General features: G+C 44.0%; 1 protein-coding gene across 1 annotated transcript in view; it reads left to right on the plus strand.

Moving 5' to 3' along the window:
* The window catches only part of PPP1R18 (protein phosphatase 1 regulatory subunit 18), a 37,681-nt gene extending 22,111 nt beyond the window's left edge, over positions 1 to 15,570 (plus strand). The window contains exons 2-3 of the mRNA XM_033916133.1: positions 9,754 to 9,934; positions 11,374 to 15,570. Coding sequence (XP_033772024.1) covers positions 9,754 to 9,934; positions 11,374 to 11,393 — 201 coding nt within the window. The 3' untranslated portion in view covers positions 11,394 to 15,570. The remainder of the gene's footprint in view (positions 1 to 9,753; positions 9,935 to 11,373) is intronic.
* The last annotated feature ends 7,397 nt before the right edge of the window (positions 15,571 to 22,967 follow it).

Raw genomic sequence — 22,967 nt, forward strand, 5'->3', positions numbered from 1 at the left:
TGGGTCGAAAAGTGGAACAGCTGTAGAATCCTGCTCAGATGTAGAAGTGTGTACTAGACAAGCTATGACCTGTACCAGATGGCATCTCTTACTACCTGAGAACATGTACATGCATGTGTTTGGCCACAAATAGTTCTACTGAGTGAACTGTGTGTGGCACGGACCTGCCAAGAAGCAGAGGGGCTGTTAGCATGTCATGTCTTTTCAAACTTTGGGGCTTTATGGCACTGAAAATAAAAGAGCCTCAATATTTCAGACCTTTTATTTAAATTCATGAGAAAAAGGTCCACAAGGTGACAAAATTCATCACTGTTCCTGTCCCCGTGGATAACCACGGGAAACAATCCCATGTCATTCTTTAGTGTCTATCTCATCCTTAGTCCTACAACAGCATTCTTCAATGCAAGGCTTTTGACAGTCAGTGGCTGTGACCATTCATACTCTGATTCTTCCCTCTCTCCTTAAAGAATGACGTGGAGGTTATCTGCTGGAACGGGAATGGTGATGAATTTTGTCACCGTGTCCTTCTCTATGAGAGGGTCAGAAACATGGGTAACACTCTGCTGACATCCTTAGATCCTTCCCTTGTTCCTTCCAGCAGCCCTCATCCACAGCTGATTTTCCTGAGTAAAATGTAGGCCAGATTAACAAGTGCCTCAAAGACCATTCTGTGCTTTGTAAGAAAAATTTCTTTAGTACTTTCTGCTTAAGTTGGTGCTTGTGTGTGTGAATTTTGGCGGATCTTGAAAGGGGTATTTTTATTTTTTTTTTGGGGGGGGGCTCTTGTTTCTCTTCCAGAACTTTCCGGAAATGTAAATCTCTTTGGGTACAATGCAGCTGTTTCGGAAGTTCTAATATACAGACAAGTAGATTTTTCATTTTATGTCCTGGGATCCTTATGATGTGACCATTAGGCTTAGGGTGTTCATGGGGTGGGAGAGGAGGATGGGAATTTTCCTTTTGTCTCTATGCAGAGAATCTAGGGATCCCCCTTTTCAGGGCAGGGGGGTCCCAGGCTTGCCTTCTTGGCTGATGTGGGTCAGGAAGCAGCTGGCTTCCATCCTTCTCTCTCCTTTCCTCCCTCCCATCTGTCATTGCTGACAGAGGAGGTGGAGAGGAAGAACTGAGTAATCCCAGCAGCATTCCACAAGGAAAGAGTTGTCGGAGAGGGGGCAGGGGGGGAGAAAGGGAGGCCTCTGAAGAGAGATTTCAGAGTACAAAGGGAAGAAAAGGACAGAGAAGGAAGTGGAGCAGAGACAGAGGAAAGAACTCTTACTTAGGCTACACCACAGTTTGAGAAGCCCAAAGCATTTCATTAAAATTCTTGTCTGCTGGAGACATACCTCCTCTGTGTTTATTTCTGCTGAAACAAGAACCTGGGCTGGGAGCCAAGAGAACAAATTCACTTGATCCCATCTGCCTGTCCTTTCAATCCCTGGGGATGAAGGCTCCCTCTGTACATTACAGGAGTTGCTCAGCTGGATCATCTTCTGCGTTATAAAGATTTCTTGCTTGTCCTTATTGTTAAGTGCTGCTGAGTGGGTCTCATCCCATGGTGACCATGTGTATAGTTGTCCTGAACTGTGTTTGGTCTTCAGTTCTCAAACTGCATTCAAAAAGAGGATTTTCTGAAGATGATAAGCACAGTGTTATCCTTTATTTGCCCACCCATTATGCTGGGAGCAACTCCATAAAACCTTCATAGCCATTAGCATATCTCTGTGGGGAGTGAAATAGAAATCAGAAAAAGTGGTGCTTTTTGTATTGCTAAATGAAATTTTCAAAATCAACGTTTCCCCACTATTGCTGCTCCGTATTTCTATTCAAGAGTCCACATCATGTAAAGAAACCATTGATGGCTTGGCCTGTAGCCTGTGATTCAGACACATCTACGCTTATTAAATCGATACTGCAGTGTGAGTCATGTGACTTCTCTAGCCCTCCAGCTGCCCCTGAATGGCTTTTGTTCCCAGGCAGGGTGGAGGTGAAGCAGCAGGGCGCAGCTGATCTGTTTCAGACCTGTGATTGGATTATGGCCATGGAAAGGGTTCTGATGGCAGCTAAGAGATTCAGTCCTTGTCTGATTCTTCCTCGCTGAGATAGCGTGAGCTTCACTTGATCTCCAGATTTATCATTAGCTGTATCACCATTAAGGATCCTCTGTTCCTGTTGCAATCTGTGCCCCTCACCCCCATCTTAGGAGCCTTGTAACTGGAATGTACAGCACTAGAACCAACATACCAAGACCACAATGGTTGGTTCCAAAGCTAGTCCTGATTAATGGGTTTCTAGAACCAACACCTTGGCCAAAAGGCCTCTGATTCTGGACCTCCACACTAGAGCCTTGTGATATGTGAGACCCTCAGGCCACAAAGCCTTATCAGTTCTCTTCCTATCAATTACCCCAATCCACTAACCAACTCCTTCCTCCACTCTTTAACCCCCTCAAATAGAGCCTATGATTCTTTCTTTTATTTCAGGGTTTATAGCAGCGAGTTAAACTTTACCATCTCTCCCAGTCTCCTGTGATGCTGCACAAAGGGCCAAAAAAGCAAACCCTTCCTATGGATCTGGCCGATTTCCATGGAATTGACCGAAGATGGGTCAGGTCTAAGAAGCATGGCTATCTTGTGGTGCATTACAAGCTCCTTCATTGCCTTTTCCAGTCAATTCACGCTCTCCCTCACCGAGTAGACACCAGGAGAAAAGCAGCAGTTGTGTCTCAGAATACATCATCATTTGACTGCTGCCCTATGGTTAAACATTTTTTTTTTTATTGAGGATAACTGAACAACAGATAATTCAATACATACAAACAGGTCTCACACACTGAGATCAAAGCATACAAAAACTTCTGAAGTCTAGGTCACCCCATTTTCTAAAACACACATTCACCTAAGAACCAATTACCCCCCTCCCCCATTCTGCCCAAATCAACAACATAATACCAACAAAACATAGAAAATGACGGCGGAAAAGGGCCACGGCCCATCCAGTCTGCCCACACTAATGGCCCACTCCCTAACTACGCCCATGAAGTGATCCCACATGCCAATCCCATCTTTTCTTAAAGTCTGGCACGCTGCTGGCCTCAATTACCTGTTGCGGAAGATTATTCCAGCGATCAACCACCCCTTCCCCTAAACCCATACTAGAGAAACAATGAACAGACCATCGCTGGAAGATATAAAACACCCCTCCAAAAGCTCCCAGCCAATACCACTACTCCTGAGATATCAGCTATGACAAGACCCCACTCCCCTTGAAACAAGATACACACAAAGTACAAACTTGCAATATTTTGACTGCTGCCCTAAACATATGACTCTGCAGTGGCATGCACAGGTCAAACCAGCAGCCATGCCTTGGGTGACCTACTTGGAGGATACACCATTGCTCCGTTGTCCTCCTCCCATGGCCTGCTCAGCAAGAGAGATAGGAGGGGATTGAACATGGGATGCTAGAAGAAAGAGAAGCTGAGATTGGTAAGGATTTTTTTAGGAGGGGTAGCTAAAGAATACATTTCATGTACTTTCTAGCTACCATTTTATCACTTTGGCCTTTGAGATAAACAAGCGACAAGATACAGATGAGTCAGAATAGGACTATCTTGCATTCTCTTGTTTCCGTAGCTTTCTTGCTAATCCTGTGGCTGTGGTTGACGGTTTATTTAAAGAATAGATTTAGGATGTGTACACGTAAATAATAAACAGTAGGGAAAAGGAACCTAAATATCAAAAAAGTGAAAATTTTAATCATATAGACATGACTAAACTAAAACATTCATTGAAACCTCATAAAACAGATAGGGGTAAATTCTATATAGATCTCTAACCCCCATCCCCCTTTTATGAAGCCGCGTTAGGTTTTTTTTGGTCGCCGGCCCGACGCTCATAGGAATTCTACGAGCTTCGGAGCTTTTACTGCCGTGGCTGGAAATAAAAAAAGCTTAATGAAACATAGAAAACATAGAAATAGACGGCAGATAAGGGCCACGGCCCATGCAGTCTGCCCACCCCAATGACCCTCCCCTGATAAAAGAGGGGGGGGTAGAAGTTAGGCCCCCAAAAACTAAGCGTTAAGCTAGTATTCTTTAACAGCAAATTTGCACACCACACCACATAAAATTACTAGAGTAAGTTGGTAGAAATGATCACTTACGTTGTACCAAAGGCAGGTGTAAATGGGCGCCCCTAAATATGGCACCTCGCATGCCTAACTGATAGTATTGTGTTCAGTTTTGGAGACCGTATCTGGCGAAGGACGTAAGAAGACTTGAGGCGGTCCAGAGGAGGGCGACGAAAATGATAGGAGGCTTGTGCCAGAAGACGTATGAGGAGAGACGGGAAGCCTTGAATATGTATACCCTAGACTGGGAAAGGAGAGACAGGGGAGATATGATTCAGACGTTCAAATACTTGAAGGGTATTAACGTAGAACAAAATCTTTTCCAGAGAAAGGAAAATGGTAAAACCAGAGCACATAATTTGAGGTTGAGGGGTGGTTGATTCAGGGGCAATGTTAGGAAATTCTACTTTACGGAGAGGGTGGTGGATGCCTGGAATGCGCTCCCGAGAGAGGTGGTGGAGAGTAAAACTGTGACTGAGTTCAAAGAAGCGTGGGATGAACACAGAAGATTTAGAATTGGAAAATAATATTAAATATTGAACTAGGCCAGTTACTGGGCAGACTTGCACGGTCTGTGTCTGTGTATGGCCATTTGGTGGAGGATGGGCTGGGGAGGGCTTCAATGGCTGGGAGGGTTTAGATGGGCTGGAGTAAGTCTTAACAGAGATTTCGGCAGTTGGAACCCAAGCACGGTACAGGGTAAAGCTTTGGATTCTTGCCCAGAAATAGATAAGAAGAAAATTTAAAAAATTTAAATTGAATCAGGTTGGGCAGACTGGATGGACCATTCGGGTCTTTATCTGCCGTCATCTACTATGTTACTATGTATGTTACTATTCTATAGAATGCACACTGAAATAGCCAGAATGCTGTGTCCAGGACTCATTACATACTTTCAAAATACTTTGCAATTGTTTAAACCATGGCACACTAAACTTGGGGCTGCGTCTACAGGGCCTCTGAGAAAGCGCAGGCGGCAAACAGTGATGTCACCCACGTGTGTGTGTGATGTCATTACACCAACATCTGTGAATACTCAGAGGCCCTGTAGATGCGGTTCTGAGCTCGGGGGCCTTCCAAAACCCGAAGAAACTGCTGTGCTTTGGAAATCCTTCCATCATCATGGAGGGGGGGGGGGGCAGAGAGGAGGAGAAGTGTTGGCTCCTATCTTGCTGCAGCACACAGTTTGCCATTTACTGATTGAAATACTTAGGGCCCCTTATACAAAGCCTCAGTAGCGATTCCTGGCATGGCAAATGGAACGAAGCCCATTTAATTTCTGTGGGCTTTGTCGCATTTGCCACGCCGGGACTCGCTCCAATGGCTTTGGAAAAGGGTCACTTAGTGTGACGTTTGAAAGTTCACTAGTCCAACCTCTATTAGGAAACTTCCTTAGCAAACACTTTGCACCCTTTGCCTTATTTTGTCACAAAAATATAATCACAGCTTTATCGTCTTTGCTATATGCCATTGTGCTAAAACATATCTTACAAGTTTATTTTTTTTTTAATTCTTTTTTTATAATTTTCAAACGTTTGACAACATTATCAGTCAAAAGAAAAAAGTACAATGAACTGAAACAAATTCATCATAAAGGGTCAAAAACACATGATCCCTACTTTTAGGATAATAACAACTTATCAAGGTATGGTTAGTCCACAATTACAGAGAACGGAGCTAAAGAATTGACTGAGAAACATTATAAAGAAAACTAAAGCGAAAAGGAAAGCAAAGACTCAGCTTGATAGTCCCAGAACCATTTATCATTGAGCAGAATTATTGGATGATGTTATCTGACCCTTTAGAAACAATAAACTTAGATAATTGCGGTTCGTAAAAAACATATCTGTTCTGCTGATATATTAATACACATTTGCAAGGGTAACGCAGGACAAAAGTCGCTCCTAACTGCAAGGCCTGCGGTCTTAAAAGCAAACACTGTTTTCTCTTTTTCTGAGTCGCCCTAGATACGTCTGGGTACATTCTCACTTTATAAGTCATAAAGAGAACCTCTCTATATCGGAAGAAAAGTTTTAGCAACCATTCCCTGTCCGAATCAATAGCAAAAGAAACAAGTAATGTTGCTGGTACCTGGACATCCATTTCCGACCTCTCCAATAAATTAGTCAAGTCCAAACTATCGGCAGAAAGATTCTGCTGGTTAGGACTCTGAGATTTAGCCTTATTAGGCAGGTGATAAATTTTGGATATAGGCGGATATGATGTCTCTGGTACTTTCAAAATTTCTCTCAAATACCTTTTATGTTTAAATGATTTTTATTATTCCAGCAGTAAGAAGCAAATACAAACAGTAGTACCAGTCAGGAAATAACATTTTCAACAATATAATCAGTTCCCCTCCCATCCCTCCCTCCCCTCCCCTCCCTCCCTCCCCTCCCCTCCCCAAGAATCCATGGCCAGTCCAACAGCTGAGAGTGGGAATCAAATCTTAAAGATTCAAAAGTCTACTGCGAGCACGCGGTGTGAGGTCCTGCCAGAAGTGCTCCCACACCTGACAAAATTTGCGACCCGGGCCAAGTGTCTCTCCAGTGTTGCGTGCACTATCATTAGGGATCTCCATGGTGCATATGAGGGGGGATCACGGGAGAGCCAGTTGGTGAGGATGGCTTTTTTCCCCATCAGAAGGGCTCTGGAGATAAATGCTGACATTCCCCTGAGTTTGGGCGAGGCTATATTATAAAATCCAAATAACGCCCTCGGTTGCGGAAGCCATCGCCATCCCCCAAAGCGATGTGGTATATAGGCCAAGATGTCTCCAAAACTGTTGGACTGCGGGGCAGGCCCAAAACATGTGACTCAAAGATGCGTGAGCCTGATTGCATTTCGGGCAAGAATGCGACGCAGTAATCCCCATCCGGGCTGCACATTCCGGTGGAATGTAAAGTCTAAGAACAATCAAATACCTTTTAAACATATCCAATGCAGGGATAGACACAACTTTGGGGAAATTTATAACCCTAAGATTATATCTTCATTTTTTTTTTTTTAAATATTCTTTATTCATTTTCATATTTTACATCAAGTGCACAAAACTGCATTTTCTAGCATTTTATACTTGAAATGCAAATTGCCACTGTCTTTAATCCAGACTAGGGATTGTGCCTCCAAGGATTTCAGCCTGGCTCACAGTCTTAACGACTTGCTTTCCAAGCTTGAGATTTTGTTCTTTAATTCCAAGTGTTCAGATAGCACTGATGTACACCGGTTGGATAATTGCTGCATTTGATTGCCCAAAGAAGACTGAAGGTTGGAAATAGCTTCCCATATCGTTTCTATGGTAAAGACTTTAGGTCTCTGCAGTGGAGCAACTTCCATCCTGACCTCCCCCGCAATCGCATTTCCTTGAGCAGCAGCTATCATTGGAATCTTTGTAACCTCGTCACCGTGTGTTGTATCCACTTCCCCCACCGATAATGTTGGAATTTTCTCCTGAGACCACTCAGATTTGGATTCCCCGCTCTGGTGGTGCATCAGGGGAATGTCTCGGGCCGGCCCCGCCTCCAACTGCACCTCCGTCGCCTCGGGACGTACTGGTGGGCTCCGCTCCTCCGGGGATAAGGTGGTGTCCTGAATGGAGTGACCGCATGCCTCAGCCAGCGCGTTTCCTCCTGCCAGGAATTCCTCCGGTAGCTGAGTTCGGGCACTACGCTCCACAAAGGCGTCCATCGGCCCAGCAGGCAATGAAGATTCACCCAGGAAAACCCGGGGTTTTGATTTTCTTTTTACCATCAGGTAAATTAAGGAAAAATGCTTCCCCTGCCGACAGCGTCTCCGCGTTGTTTCAAGCCGCCATCTTAGATAAGCTCCGCCCTCCTCCACGTCATTCCTTACAAGTTTATTTTACTTTATATACTGCTATTAAGACCGAGCTCATTCAGCAGTGTACAATTTAAAATATAAATAAAAACACCTAGAAAAGAAGTTCATTAATAAAAGAACAGACCTCCCAAAAGCACCCACCCCAAAATATACCACGCCCCTAAAATAATTAGTTTTCCTAATATCTAATATAATAAAGCCCTAAGCGCAAATGCGCACTCCCACCTGCGTGCTCCCGTTTTCCGTGCGCTGTAGGGCACCGCAGGTAGGAGTGCGCATGCGTGAGAATCCCCCGAGGCGGATGTCAGCCGCGGCGGCTGCTGGCCGCAGAAAACAAGGTGACCACTGTGATTGTGTGTGCAGGTATGCTGCCAAACTAAAAAAACTGCTTCAAAAAATAAAAGCGGAATTAAATAATTGCTGAATGGGACCACTTCCTTCAAAGTCTAATTAAGTGATTGAAGGTAGAGAATGACACGGTGACAAAATTCATCACCGTCCCCGTCCCCGCAGATAACCGTGGGAAACCATCTTCATGTCATTCTTTAAGTAGAGAGGGAAGAATCAGAGTATGAATGACCACAACCACTGACCAAAGCTTTGCTTTGAAGAATGCTGGTGTAGAAGGTTCGAGGTTGAAATAGACACTGAAGAATGACAGTCTCTGGTATCCAGAGCTGATATTGTGATGTCATAATGCCTCATTCCACCAATTATTAGTATTATTTTTAAAAGTGTTAAAAAACCAGATGCCTAAATTGTTATATACTCAAAATTCAATTTTTGTGTTCAATGCAAAATAATCAGCTAATTACCCCAGTACAGATGTAATGAGAAGGAGGTTTGGTGAAGGAAAGGTTTTAGAGTAGGGGCAATGAAATGGTAGAATGAGCTCCCTGAGGTGCTCAAAAAGGAGATCCCTCTATTTAAAAAAAATAATTAAAGCAATGTTTATTTGTTTCTGTTTAAATTGTTTGTATTGCTAAAATTGCTATGATTATTTGTTGTTTATTACTGTAAACACCATCTTGACTTTCCAAAGATGAGTGTGTGTGTATGTGTATATATATATATATCTATAATAATAAAATGCTAGCCGCGCATGCGCACTCTCGCCGCGTGTTCCCTGAGATCTGATCAGTCGCGCTAGGCGAGAGTGCGCATGCGCGTTGTACGTCACCAGCCGACGATCACCTCCACAAGCCGGGACTGGGACACAAAGAGCGCCTCCTGCACTTTTACTGCCCTGATTTGTTCTGCTGCGTCTCTGATGATGTCATCAGGGACGTGCCAGAGAAAATCAGGGCAGTAGAAGGACCCGAAGCAGCGTGTGAATACTGCTGCACACTCTGGAATCACCAGGTTCGTAGTCGGGACCGCGGGAAGGGAAATGGGGGTAGAGGAAACGCTAATGCTGCTGCACAGGGAAGTGGTGTGGGGGGAGGGAAATGGAAGGGGAGAGAATGCTGCTTTGGACAGACAGATAGACAGACAGAGGGAGGAAGGGAGACAGAAAGAAAAGAAGAAAGACATAGGGGCAGGGAGATACACAGAAAGACAGACAAAGGGGTCAGAAACAGAGACAGACAGAAAGAAAGACAGCGGGAGGAAGAGACAGACAGAAATAAAGACAGACAGACAGGCATATATTCTAGCACCTGTTAATGTAACGGGCTAAAATACTAGTATATATATATTATATATATAAGATTATAAATAAATTATCCTAGGGAAAATGTTTTGCTCCTTCATCCAGCATGCTGTGCCTTTCTCATCCCTTTGCAGTTGAAGATCTCCTTCAGCGAGAGCAGGCTGGAGAGCACTTATGAATACCCCTCGGAGAGCTCCCTACTGGAAGAGTATGGTCCACCCGAGGAGGTAGAGACCCCAGCCCAGCTCCAGACAGAGGAAGAAGAAGAGGAAGAAGAGACCCTACATATCATGCGCACCAAAACTCTCATTGTGGGTGAGTTTGAGAGCTAAGGAGTAGTGGAGACAGAGAGTCTGCCATCTCTAGGGGAGGAGGGGCTCAGGAGATGTGCACAGGAACACAGATCTGTCACTTCTAAGACACTGGAGACAGGATGCCTCAAAATGGAGACAGGGATATAGATTCTTGTCACCTTCAGAAAATGGGCACAGAGACTGTCACCAGTAGGGCACTGAAAGACTAAGAATAGGCACAGGGATACAGAATCTATCACCTTCAGAGAGCTTCAGAGATGGGCAGAGGCTGTCATCTCCAGAGAAGGTCTCAAGTCAGGCATTTTAGTACCTGTGACTGTGCTGCTACCCTGATTCCCAGCTTCTGTTCTATGGCTCTCCAGTTCCAGTCATTTTCTCTCTCTTATCTCCCCTCCCCCCTTCAGTCTGGATGGTAGGACAATGGCATCCTTCCTGGCATTTTATTCTTGGCCATGCCACATTTGCATTTTAGTCCTTTTTTTATCCCCAAGTGGCTTTATGTCCTGAGTAGCAGCTCCTCTGGCTACCTTTAGTTACAGCTTGACTCGGGGGGAGGGGGGGGAACACAGTTTGACATCTCCAGAACAAAAGAGCAGATAGGAGTAGGGATATATAGTGAAGGTATGATTAGAAGACCCAGCCTGGAATTAAGTAAAATCTGGTTTGTCCAAGTCTCTTCTAAATGTCTAATAAGTCATTTCACTGCCCTTTTATCCTGCGGTAGCACCCCACACACAAATGGTTTGCTGAAATATAACACTTCTGCATTATAGTTGCTCTTAATAAGAGCGACACCTTGTGGTCACTAGAGTGAACTACAGACATTTTCACATTACCGTACATGAAGGGAAGCGTGCATTTTCTGCTGCCTTTATACACAACATTGTAGTGTAAGGGATAATTCAGAAAATGACACCAGTGGTGTCGTAAGGGAGGGAGGTCCCAGCATCTCATGCCACGTGTCCCTCCCCCCTTCCCTGTTCTTCCCCCACCACTCAAGCACCCTCTTCCCCCCACTTACCTCTTGAAATGTTTGCTGGTGCGAGTGCCTCTTTTCCACCTCCTGCTCATGCCGGCCTTGGCTTCCTTCTGCGACCAGGAAGTGACATCAGAAGGGAGCTAAGGTGGCAAGAGCATGAGATGGGAGATGGTGCTCGTGCTGGCGAACATTTCAAGAGGTATGGGGAGGGTGGAGAGGTGCCAGTGCCCCAACCAAGACAGTGCCTGGGGCAATCTGCCCTCTCCCCCTACCTACTCCTTACAATGTCACTGGATGATGCTGTTTCTGGCCTCCAAATTTAAAGTCTTGTTAGAGTACAGGGAACTTAAGTGATCTTATCCTATGTGGTATGGTACATAATTTTGGTGAATGTTTCTGAGTGCATGAGCCCAAGTTCTTTGTTCTGTTCACTCCAATCTTCCATTTCTCTCTTTCCACAGATGAGTCCTGCAGGCGGTGATTATAAACCACTCTTGCATCGACTTACCTGCATGAATGTCCGTCAGACAGTATAACTGTGCAGTTTGCATTCTATGGATTCGCCTTTCACCCTCCTCAGGAAAACAACGCGCCTCATGTCTAGGGTGCTCAAAGGAGGGAACCATCCCTAGCTCCCTCCTAATAACAGCTGAACAATGTGTAGACCCCAAGCCCTCTCCAAATACACAACCCAACCTGGCGCACACCAAAGCTGAATCCCAAGAGGACCAAGAACCTCACTGACTGCACCAAAAGAACAATATTAGAAGCCAAGGCCATCGGTCACCATTCTTCTTCCCTCAGAAATGAAGGTGGGCGAGCAGAGTTTAGCACTCTTCTGGCCTCTCAGCCTGAGTTCCCAAGACTGCATGCATGTACACTCTAAAGAATACTTGGATCTCAGGCGGATGGCTGATGATCTTACTCTGTCAGCTCTCCACTCCAACCTCAGCTTTGCTAATACCTTACTCAACAGTCAACGTGCAAAATATAGGGCTGCACCTATGAAATACACTGTATATTTTATTATAGATTTGTGCAGGGATGAGATCAGGCTGGGACGTCTAAAGCACTTTTTAGGGAGCAGAAGTAACAGAACATTTTAGGGAGGGTGTTTATGAATAGTGATTGTGGTTTGTTGGGGGACAGTAGGCGTGCAGAAGGAATTTGAGGCTTGTGTTAGTGATCTGATGGCGTTCTGATAAATGCTGTTTCCAGTGCAATAGGGATGGTATGCTCAGTGGCGTAGTGAGAGTGAGAGACGCCTGGGGCAATGGCGCCCCTCCCCGCCCCCACCTGCTGTGCGTGCCCCCCCTTCCCTTGTACCTCTAGTTGAAGTTGTTGCTCGCTGTGGTCACGTGCTCCTCGCAACCCCTCCCGCTCTCCTTCTGATGTCACTTCCTATGCATGGCACCCGGAGGTGATGTCAGCAGGAGAGCCAACGGGGTCACGAAGAGCAAGTTGTTGACCCCCACGAACAACAACTTAAAGTAGAGGTATGGGGAAAGGAAGGGGGGCGTATGCGTGGAGGGGAGGAATGGGAAGAAGCAGAGGGGGCGGAGAAGAGGGGTACCGGCGCCCCACCAACATGACCGCCCCCTCACCCCTCCTTACTATGCCACTGGGTATGCACACTGCAGAAGATGTCAGTCTCAGCTTTTGAACACCTTCTCCCTGCTCTCTTCCGCCCCTTCAATTCCTTCTGCAAGTGAACATGAAGGTGTCCATCTGATCTGCTCTTTTTTTGTTTTTTTTTAATATATATTTTATTGAGATAAAGCAGCAAACCATACATGTAGCAACAATATCAAAGAATGAAGTATAACGTCCGCAACATGCACAGAATACACTAAAGCCAACTGTTTTACTGTATATTTTCTCCCCCCTCCCGTCCCCTAATAGCCAAAAGCATTCTAGCTTGCTCTGATAAAGAATGATAGATGATGTATCTTGGTTATAGGTTTCGTAATCTGCTGTGGGCCGTCGGTGTTAAGGAGTTCCAAAAAGGCTCCCAGGTAGACTGTAACCTTCTGCCACCAGGGGTGTCTAAGTTGGGTACTGTTCGCTGTTCCATTTGTAAGTGTTGTATAAGAAGCGCCCTCCATTGCGCCAAAGTGGAAGTCTCTGGGTTGAGCCATCGCAGTAGTATAGCCTTAATGCCTAAGAAAAGAGCTATTTTGAGGAAAGCTCACATACCCTTGGGTACAGGCGCGACTAATGGGCATTGGGAAAAAATTATCATAGGGGTTAAAGTACAGCACGTCTGCCGCAAGACAAAGATAAGTTGCACAATCTGCTTCCAAAAGCACTAGACAGCTGGGCAAAACTAAAACATATGACCCAAGGTAGCGTTAGAGTTTTTACATTTCAAGTACTTGGAGTCTGTACGAAGGGTCATGCTTTGGGCACGGCTAGGCGAGATATAATATCGCATAGCCAGCTTATAACTGAGAGGTGTAAATGAGACATCATATGAAGGTATTGTTTAAGCTTATCGATTGCTAAGCCTGCTGACCATTAGAAACATAGAAACATAGAAAGATGACGGCAGAAAAGGGCTATAGCCCATCAAGTCTGCCCACTCTACTGACCCACCCCATTAAGTCTGAGTACTAATGACCTAGTTCCTTAACTCGACCCTCGTAAGGATCCTACTAGGGCATCCCATTTATTCTTAAAGTCAATAACGCTGGTGGCCTTGATCACCTGCTCTGGAAGCTTGTTCCAGTGATCTACAACCCTTTCTGTGAAGAAATACTTCCTTATGTCACTATCGAATTGTGTTCTTAGAAGCAAGTAGTCATAATCGGGTAGCAATTCCTGCCGACTTTTATGGTGGAACCGTAAAGGAACAGTGTTTTGTGCATCTAAGCAAAGAGCCTTTTTCAATTCGTAAGATTCTAACATCGAGGATGCAGACGGCAAGAAGAGTATGTAATGGCGCAGTTGCCAGTGAACATAGGAGTCATGAGTTGGTAACAAAAATTCCTATTGCAGAGACAAAAATGGTCGTAGAGCTCCAAGTAAGGACCTGGTGGAGGTAGCAGATACCCCAACCAATGTTGGAATACTCTAGAAGTCCGTCACAGTTCAAAGGCAGGCTTACCCTGTATGGGCAGCAAGGGGTGAAGAATCAAATTGAATCTTTAACCATGAACATAACCATCTCCAGGCCAGTCGCATAGCGGAGTAATCTTAAAGTAGAGGTATGGGGAAAGGAAGGGGGGGGGCGTATGCGTGGAGGGGAGGAATGGGAAGAAGCAGAGGGGGCGGAGAAGAGGGGTACCAGCGCCCCCACCAACATGACCGCCCCCTCACCCCTCCTTACTATGCCACTGGGTATGCTGAACCATAGGGCCATCGATCTGTGCCTGTGAGCCTGGAAAAGAGATCGCAAGTGTTTCCAGGGCGCATGAAACAAGGCACTAAAGTGGAAGGGGTGTAATAAGCATTCTCCGCCGGGGTGAAAGAGAAGATAGAAAGATCCCTAAACCAATCATTTCTATGACGAAGCTGGCATGTAACTGCGAATAACTGAATATTGAGGAGGCCCAGCCCTTCCCTGTTCCTCGGGAGAGCAACGACGCTACATTTCAGCCGTGGTTTCTTACTATTCCATAAATACTTATTTATGGCCTGAATTATAATTTTGTGGGTTCAAGACATAAGTGTTAAAGGCAGCATTTGAAAAAGATACAGCCAGTAGAGCAATAGCAATATATTGTACAATGCATTCTTACCTGAGAGGGAGAGAGGATAAGCCCTCCAGACAGACAGCTTCTGTTCCATGAAACGTACACGAGTAGTGATGTTAAAAAGTATATAGTTGGGATAGATCACTAGGCACCATGACTCCTAAATACTTTATTGCTCCCTCTGCCCATGTTAAGGGGGAAGGTGATCTGCTCTGTTTAATTCTTTACTGTTTTGCAAGATTTTGTGGTTGTTTTCACCTTCGCCGCAATATCACGTACTGTCAGAGATCCCATCTTGAAGGGACTTCTCTGCCTGCGTGGAGAGGAGCAGATATCCAAGACTGTTTCCTTCGGGGACCTGCTCAGCCAACCTGCTGAAGATTTGTGGAGCACAGGCTCCGTTCCCTCAGCTATTGCTCGCTTCCCTGACTTGGTCAGGAACTGGTGCACAAGCTGTTAGGGACTAACAGCGTTTCTACATGGCGCATAGGCTGCCGTCTGCGATTTTGCCTCCCCGCTCCTCTTGGTTGTGCGGTCTGGGGGGGAGTGTCAAAGATCAATCCAACCAAGGTCTGACTGGTAGCCCGAACATCTCAGCATGGCAGCTGACCATCCATAAGCTTAGAGCCTCTCCTGATCCAGCTACACCTGAGAGATGCTGAAGCAGGCTGCAGCACCATTTCTCCAGCACATGGTCTGTGAGTATAGCCTGTGTCATCCTAAGGGGAAAATCAGGGAGGTCTTCAAAAGTGGTTTTTGACTATTTCTGCAGTTAAATCTTAGGTCCCCCTCCCCTATAATCCTATTTTTTTAAAAAAATTTTTGACCAGCCTTGTGTTTTTCAGCCATTTTTAGGTACTAAGGCTAGTACTGGGCAGACTTGCACGGTCTGTGTCTTGTCTGTATATGGCCGTTTGGTGGAGGATGGGCTGGGGAGGGCTTCAATGGCTGGGAGGGTGTAGATGGGCTGGAGTAGGTTTTGACGGAGATTTTGGCAGTTGGAACCCAAGCACAGTACTGGGTAGAGCTTTGGATCCATGCCCAGAAATAGCTAAGAAGAAAAAATTGAAAAAAACTTAAATTGAATCAGGTTGAGCAGACTGGATGGACCATTCGGGTTTTTATCTGCCGTTATCTACTATGTTACCCACAGGCCATCTTAAATTTTCCTGTTATTTTTTTCCTAAGTTCTCCAACCTCTACAAAAACCCTCATTTTTGTTCCAAATCATCAGGGAATGGAGTCCTCAAACCCTAATGCCATTATATTATGTCATATTTGCACCAGATGGGCGCCCTTGTACCACGTGCTGCAAACACAAGATGGAGAGGCAGGAACTGCAAATTTAGCCTCTACTCTCCCTTCTAAGGCTGATAAATGGCCATTGGGCCCATCAGAGGAAGGGTTTGTACGATATAGATTCTCAATGGAGGACTTCTCAAGTTCCACCAGTCTTCAGGCTGTTTTATGTTCCTGTTTCTTGAATTCTTTGTTCCTCTCAGAGGAATGTTAAAGAATTTTAAATACATTACTGTTTAGTCATTGCTTGTGGTGACTTTATATGAGCAGATCAGATTCCTGTTTTCGGGGAATGCCCCGTATCCCTCCTTCTGTTGCTTGCTTTGGTACGAATTGAATGGGGCAGCAGAGAGCAAGAAGGAGGAGGTGTTCAAAAGGTATGATCGACATCTGCAGTGCTCAGATCAGCATACCATCCCTAGCTACTGGCAAAGATATTATCAAAGTAAGAACATAATCTCTTTTTATTGTAAGCTGGGACATTTTATTGTTCAAAACCTGAGAAAGAAGAACGCACCAACCTAATAGAAGCCAGAGCTGGAAACAGAGGATCTAGAATCAGAAAATAATATTAAATATTGAACTAAGGCCAGTACTGGGCAGACTTGTACGGTCTGTGTCTGTGTCTGGCCGTTTGGTGGGGGGATGGGCTGGGGAGGGCTTCAGTGGCTGGGAGGGTGTAGATGGGCTGGAGTAGGTTTTAACGGAGATTTCGGCAGTACCCAGCACAGTACCGGGTAGAGCTTTGGATTCATGCCCAGCAATAGCTAAGAGGAAAAAATTTAAATTGAATCAGGTTGGACAGACTGGATGGACTATTCAGGTCGTTATCTGCCGTCATCTACTATGTTACTATATGTTACAGCAGTTTATTCAAAGATGGGATCCTTTCAGCTAGTAAATGAAAACCTTCGCCCATACAGGCTGAATCAGGGGGTCTAATGCACCAACAAATATAAAACCAATTACTTGAAATGATTACTGGTACATAAAAATTGACATATTAGGGGCATATGCAGAAGTCCTTTTTTTGGGGGGTGGGGGGGAGCCACGCATTAAATCCTGTCTTTGCTGGTGCATATGTTCAAGCTCCACCTGCTGAAGTGGTCTGCTGCAGACCGCTTCTGCTGGTAGGGATTGGGCATCCCCGCCAGCCACTACACAGGTGCCACATTTTTTGGAGGGAGTCTGAACCCAAAGTAAGAGGGCTGAGCCCCCCCTCCCCCCCCCCACACACACTCTTCACTGTGGCTATGCCATGGTAACATGAAAAATTGCAGCACCCGGTTGTGTTAAAATTGTGTGGAATTGTTTTTAGATTTTATACAATTGGTTAGAATTTTTCAATATGTCAATCTTCATGTAAACAGTGCAGCAAAATTCACATACTGCAAATCAAGCACAGTACCGGGTAAAGCTTTGAATTCTTGCCCAGAAATAGCTAAGAAGAAAAAATAAAAAAATTTAAATTGAATCAGGTTGGGTAGACTGGATGGACCATTCGGGTCTTTATCTGCTGTCATCTACTATGTTACTATGTTACTTATAGAACTACACGGGTTACCAATAGAAAATAGAAATCGAATAGAATTCAAACTATGCTGTGTAGCATTTAAAACACTATATTGTGATTCCCCTAATACCTTCCCCAAGTTTATTGAACTATTAGGTAGATCTGTGGACCAACAAAACTAATAACCTGACCCTATTCCCAACTCTAAAAGATATAAAATAAAAAGACTGAACAGAACTACCTTGCCCTAAGGAAAAGATTGAAAACTTACCTATTTGATAAATTTATTTAACTCAGTGCCTCTGCAACCTCTCCTGATAATGTAACCATTCTCCAAGGTGGAAAGAACGAGAGGGCACTCTCTAAAGTTAAAAGGGGACAGATTCTGTACAAACATAAGGAAGTTCTTCTTCACCTAGAGTGGTAGAAATCTGGAACGCTCTTCTGGAGGCTATTATAGGGGAAAGCACCCTCCAGGGATTCAAGAAAGGGTTAGATAAGTTCCTGCTGAACCAGAATGTACGCAGGTAAGGCTAGACTCAAATAGGGCACTGGTCTTGGACCTAAGGGCCGCCGCAGGAGCGGACTGCCCGGCACGATGGACCACTGGTTTGAACAAGCAGCAGCAATTCTTATGTTCTCAATATTTGTTTGTATGCTAAACCCCAGATGCAGCTGGTGTACCATAGGTGAAACATAGCCACGGTGGGCATTTCCTAAGCTAAAGGGACACTATCTTTGAAAAAAACCCTCTTTTCCAGGTCTGAATTCTGGTCTGTTGGGGCTTTCTTCTTTTCCTGAATAGAATATTAGCACCTGCCTCTATTTTTGGTCCTACTTCAGGTTGTATTTTTACAGCAGTCATATCTCATAGAAACAGACAGTTCTCAAAATATATTGACCTGCTAAAGTCTGGGGCCATTGTCAGGGCTGTGGAGACGGTACACCAAACCAACTTCAACGATGCATAGTAAATCTAAGAGAAATTTGATTAATTACAGAAACATGGGATATTGCTTTATGTACAAAATTAGGACTAATAGACCACAACATATATTTAAGTTTGAACAAAGAACCCGAACCCAAAAAATTCCAGCCGTCAACTGAAAATATGCAATACAGAGTTATTTTTAATTTGAAGCTGGTGTTGGACTATTTTTATCGACTCTGACTCCGCAATGCCACATCCCTGATTGCCATGCTGCTTCCTCTGGTTTTCACTCCGGATGTATGTAGCATTATGAACTGTCTCTACACCGTCGAGGTATGCATGCATGCAGCAATGGATTTACCAAAAGAGAGCTGCGTAAACTGAATCGGGAAAAATTCCCCTTGCACCCTCCCACAACTACCTAAATTTGTGCACCCTGTGATCCCGAATTTAGTCGGCAGTACAGTTTCAATACTAACCAACTGACTTTGACCAACAAAAGTCCTACATCTAGCCAGACAAATTTTGTTTGTGTAGATATCAGCTGATTATAGTTGGGAAATCACCCTGAAAATATGGTTAAAGATAACTGCATAAAATCATCTGGTTCTCTTATCCCCATGAAGACTGGCCCATAAGGCTAAAAGCCAGCCTGGAAGAGCTTATCCTGACACTGATCCTGTGCAGGTTTATCCTTCTGCCTACTTGGGAATAGAGCTGTGATATTATTTAAAGCAACAGGAGCTTCATTTCGCAGTAAACAGTGGGAATAAATCCAGGACCTAATTCTGCCTATCTGTCCTCATGAGAGGACTCATCTTGTCATGCTTCCTCTTTCTCAGTTTAGCCAACGAGCTCAAATTCTGTGATGCAGGAGGAAGCAACATGGCCGTAGATTGGAAAACCAAAGATGTGCATTTGCAGCCCTATTTAAAGTGAATCCATTCAAAATCATTTTAAAATAACTTTTTGGCAGAGCAGAAAAATGTGGGAAAGAGATGCATGTCTCCAGTTTGACCAAGACTGAAAAAAATAGCAAAGCCTGCTGCACTGAAGGGAAATTCCAAGAAAAATCTGCAGGTCCCTTGTCCCAGTTCATTTGTGTTTTACAGAAGCAGATGATCACAGTTTTACTTGATTCAGCCAGTCACTAAAAGACTATTTGACAGACTAGGTCGGCCATATGATCTATATCGGCCTTCATTTTCTATGCATAAACAAAGCAGGAAAATGTCTACTTAAAAACTGAGGACTTTGCAACCTTTGTACACCTGGTGGTCTTGTTGATGACGAACAGTAGAGGCATGGAGAGGTTAAATGGTAGGAGTTTTGAAAAGCTTTTCCGGCACCCATGTACCCTCATGAACAAAGTCTAATAACAAGAATTAGAACTGAAGGGGAACAACTAATGGTTTTGTTAATTCTGATCCAGTTTATTTAATGTTAAGTGTGCCAAAAGGCCCCAGATCAGTAGGATGGTTGAGCTGATCCTGGTTTCCCCAGTGCATCTATGGACAAATAGGCCTTGATTTTCAAAGAGCTGCCTTAAAAATTCTAAGGGCTCCTTTTACTAAGCTGTGATAGCGGTTTTAGCACGCGCTCTAGACGCTAACGCCAGCATTGAGCTGGCGTTAGTTCTAGCAGGTTTAGCATGCGCTAAAAACGCTATAGGACATTTGATTGGGTGGATTTAGAACTGCTGTTTGTGAATCTAGGGTTGGCAGCCTAGAGCGGTGGTCTCAAACCCACGGCCCGCCAGGTACTATTTTGAGGCCCTCGGTATGTTTATTGTAATCACAAAAGTAAAATAAAACAGTTTCTTGATCACTCATAAGAAGTGCCTATGCTGAGTCAGACCAGAGGTCCATCGTGCCCAGCAGTCCGCTCACGCGGCGGCCCAACAGGTCCAGGACCTGTGTAGTAGTCCTCTATCTATACCCCTCTATCTCCTTTTCCTTCAGAAAATTGTCCAATCCCTTCTCCAACCCTATTACCGTACTCTGTCCTATCACGCCCTCTGGAAGCTCATTCCAGGTGAAGAAAAACTTCCTAGCATTGGTTTTGAATCTGTCCCCTTTCAGCTTTTCCGAATGCCCTCTCGTTCTTGTCTTTAGCTATAAATTACAATATTATTATTAAGACTTAGCCAACAGGAAAAATTTATAAACTATAAAGAGTTTTACCTCATGCAAACTTGTCATTTCTTTAATAAGACATTAACTTGGCCCTCCAAATATCTACAAATCCAAAATGTGGCCCTGCAAAGGGTTTGATTTTGAGACCACTGGCCTAAAGCATGCTGGTTAGTGTTGAAAAAACAGCACTAACCAGATAAATCTGAAGCCTGGCCCTTTCATACCCTGCTAAATTTACCAATCCTGCAAATTTAGCAGGTCAGTGGGGCTGGTTAAATCTGCAAATGAACCTTGTAGTCTTTTTTTTTTTTTTTTTTCTCAAAGTAATGAACAGGCCATCTACTAGTGTCACTTCAAAGAGATAGAACTGGTTCAGTCTACAGGGAGCCCCTCTTTGTTCTCCAAGGGAAGATCTCTGCCTGTGGACACCAAAATCTTAAATTCAGCCCTGTACGTGGAGGTGTTGGAGAGACAGCAGGATCAGCTCAGCCTGTCCTTGGTTCAGATTTCCATTTATCGGGATTGCTGCTTCCCAGATAAGATATTACCAAGCCACTTGTGCCCACCTTTGAGAGGGAGAAGGGCAAGACTCAGAGAACAAAGAAGTTAGAGGTTTATAAGAACATAACAAAATGCACTGTTTAATTATTTTCTTTGCACTCCAGATCAAAGTTGTGTTTCTGTCCTTTAGGTAATATTGTACTGAGTGTGAATGAGAGTGTGCTGAATGAGCGCGCTGGATTCTCAGCTCCAGAACTGTATTTCCAGTTGTTTACCAGGCAGTACTAACAGGAGAGATATGTGAATGAACGATGAACTCTTTGTTTTACTTGTGTGTCAGATTTGTGTTTCCCTTTAATAAACTCTTTTGTTAAAATAATACAAAGGCAACATTGCAAGATGGCCAGATACCTAAAGCACTGCTTCCATGTTTTATAAGGACAACAAAGCATTTGAATACTAGAAATAAAAAGTGATGTGTTTTTGACTTGAGTTTTGTGTGTGTGTCCATGGTCGCAGATTTTTTTGCTTTGTCATGATGTCAAGTCATCAGAACTAGGAATGGGAACTAGTGCCATGAGCCATGGAATTCTTTCCCTATTTGATCTTTCTTTAGCTCAGTTGTTGTCCTCTGTTGGGGGCCACGGAATCCTCCAATAAGGAGCAGAGATGCCAAGTTACCCAGTTCCAGGCTGGAGATTTTGGGCAGTCCTGGTTTTGAACTTACGTCCCAAAGCATTATAGGATTTGTAGTGCCTGGTCCTGCCAATTGAAATCAGTAGCCTGGTGCTGGGTAACCCAAATGTGTTGAGGCAACCTTCCTTAGAGGAAGATTGAGCAAAACTTTAAAATCACCTTCATAACTGAACATTGTACTTTAGCAGAAAGGGCATTTACAAAATATCGAGCAGAGAACAATCTAGTGCATATCAGCAAGAGAAGTGGGAGATTGACATTATTTGAAAAGTTCTTTAATAGCATAGAATAACATATGCCATCAATTAACTTTACATCCATGAACTTTCATATAACTGGAAAAACAGACAGATACCAGAATTATCTCAGCCTATTGGACATAAGAACAAGAAAACTCCTCCATCCCCAGCAGCTAATCTTTACGAACTCCTGCACGCCAAAACTGTACATCCCAAGAACCGGAGGAGGAATTGATCTTATAGAAACAAATTATACATATAGAAAAACTATCATAGGTCTGCAGGCATACTTGAGAATATGAGCAAATGTGAAAAAGATAACTTCTGTGTTTCACGGAAACAGGAAAATCCAACTCAAAAAAGGAAACAGAACAGGTCACTATCCCCTTTCTTTCACTCTATGGCATCTAGTGTCACCTTCTCTATACCACCATCATATTGCCTTTTGTGGTCAGTACTAAATCGCCTACTTTTCACCATTTCTACATTTACTCACTCTCCATCGTAGATATAATTTATTATACTTTATATATATTCATTATACTATTTCAAGTGTATATTTTCATAGGACCCCTGAGGAAGACCACCTTCTGACCGAAACATGGACTATGTGGGGTTCTATTATCGTGTTTCTTTTATCAACTTGTTTTTGGATGACTATATTTTTAAATAATACTTGAGAACATCAAGACTGATGCAGTAGGCCTACGTGGAGAGGTACAAAAAATACATGGGAGGGGGGCATGAAGAGGTAGGGTGACAATTGAATTTATATTAATAGGGCAGTATGGAAATAAGATCCATTATGTTGGGTGAGCTCTTATGAGTCATTCACATTGGCATATTCATAAATTTTGTCTTCATGAATAAGGCTGTCAACCAGATCCAGATGTAGACAGGGTTGATGCAATCCTGGGTTTATCCAGTTGCATGTAGGGACTTTAGTTCTAATTTCCCCATTGTACTCTCTGAAAAGCAAGGCTATAACTCCCAGCACTGGGGTAAAGTTAGGACTAGATCAACCCTGTCCTGAAAATCTAGATCCA

The sequence above is a fragment of the Geotrypetes seraphini genome, chromosome 12 (genome assembly GCF_902459505.1).
Source record: "Geotrypetes seraphini chromosome 12, aGeoSer1.1, whole genome shotgun sequence".
In the NCBI taxonomy this organism is placed as follows: Eukaryota; Metazoa; Chordata; class Amphibia; order Gymnophiona; family Dermophiidae; genus Geotrypetes; species Geotrypetes seraphini.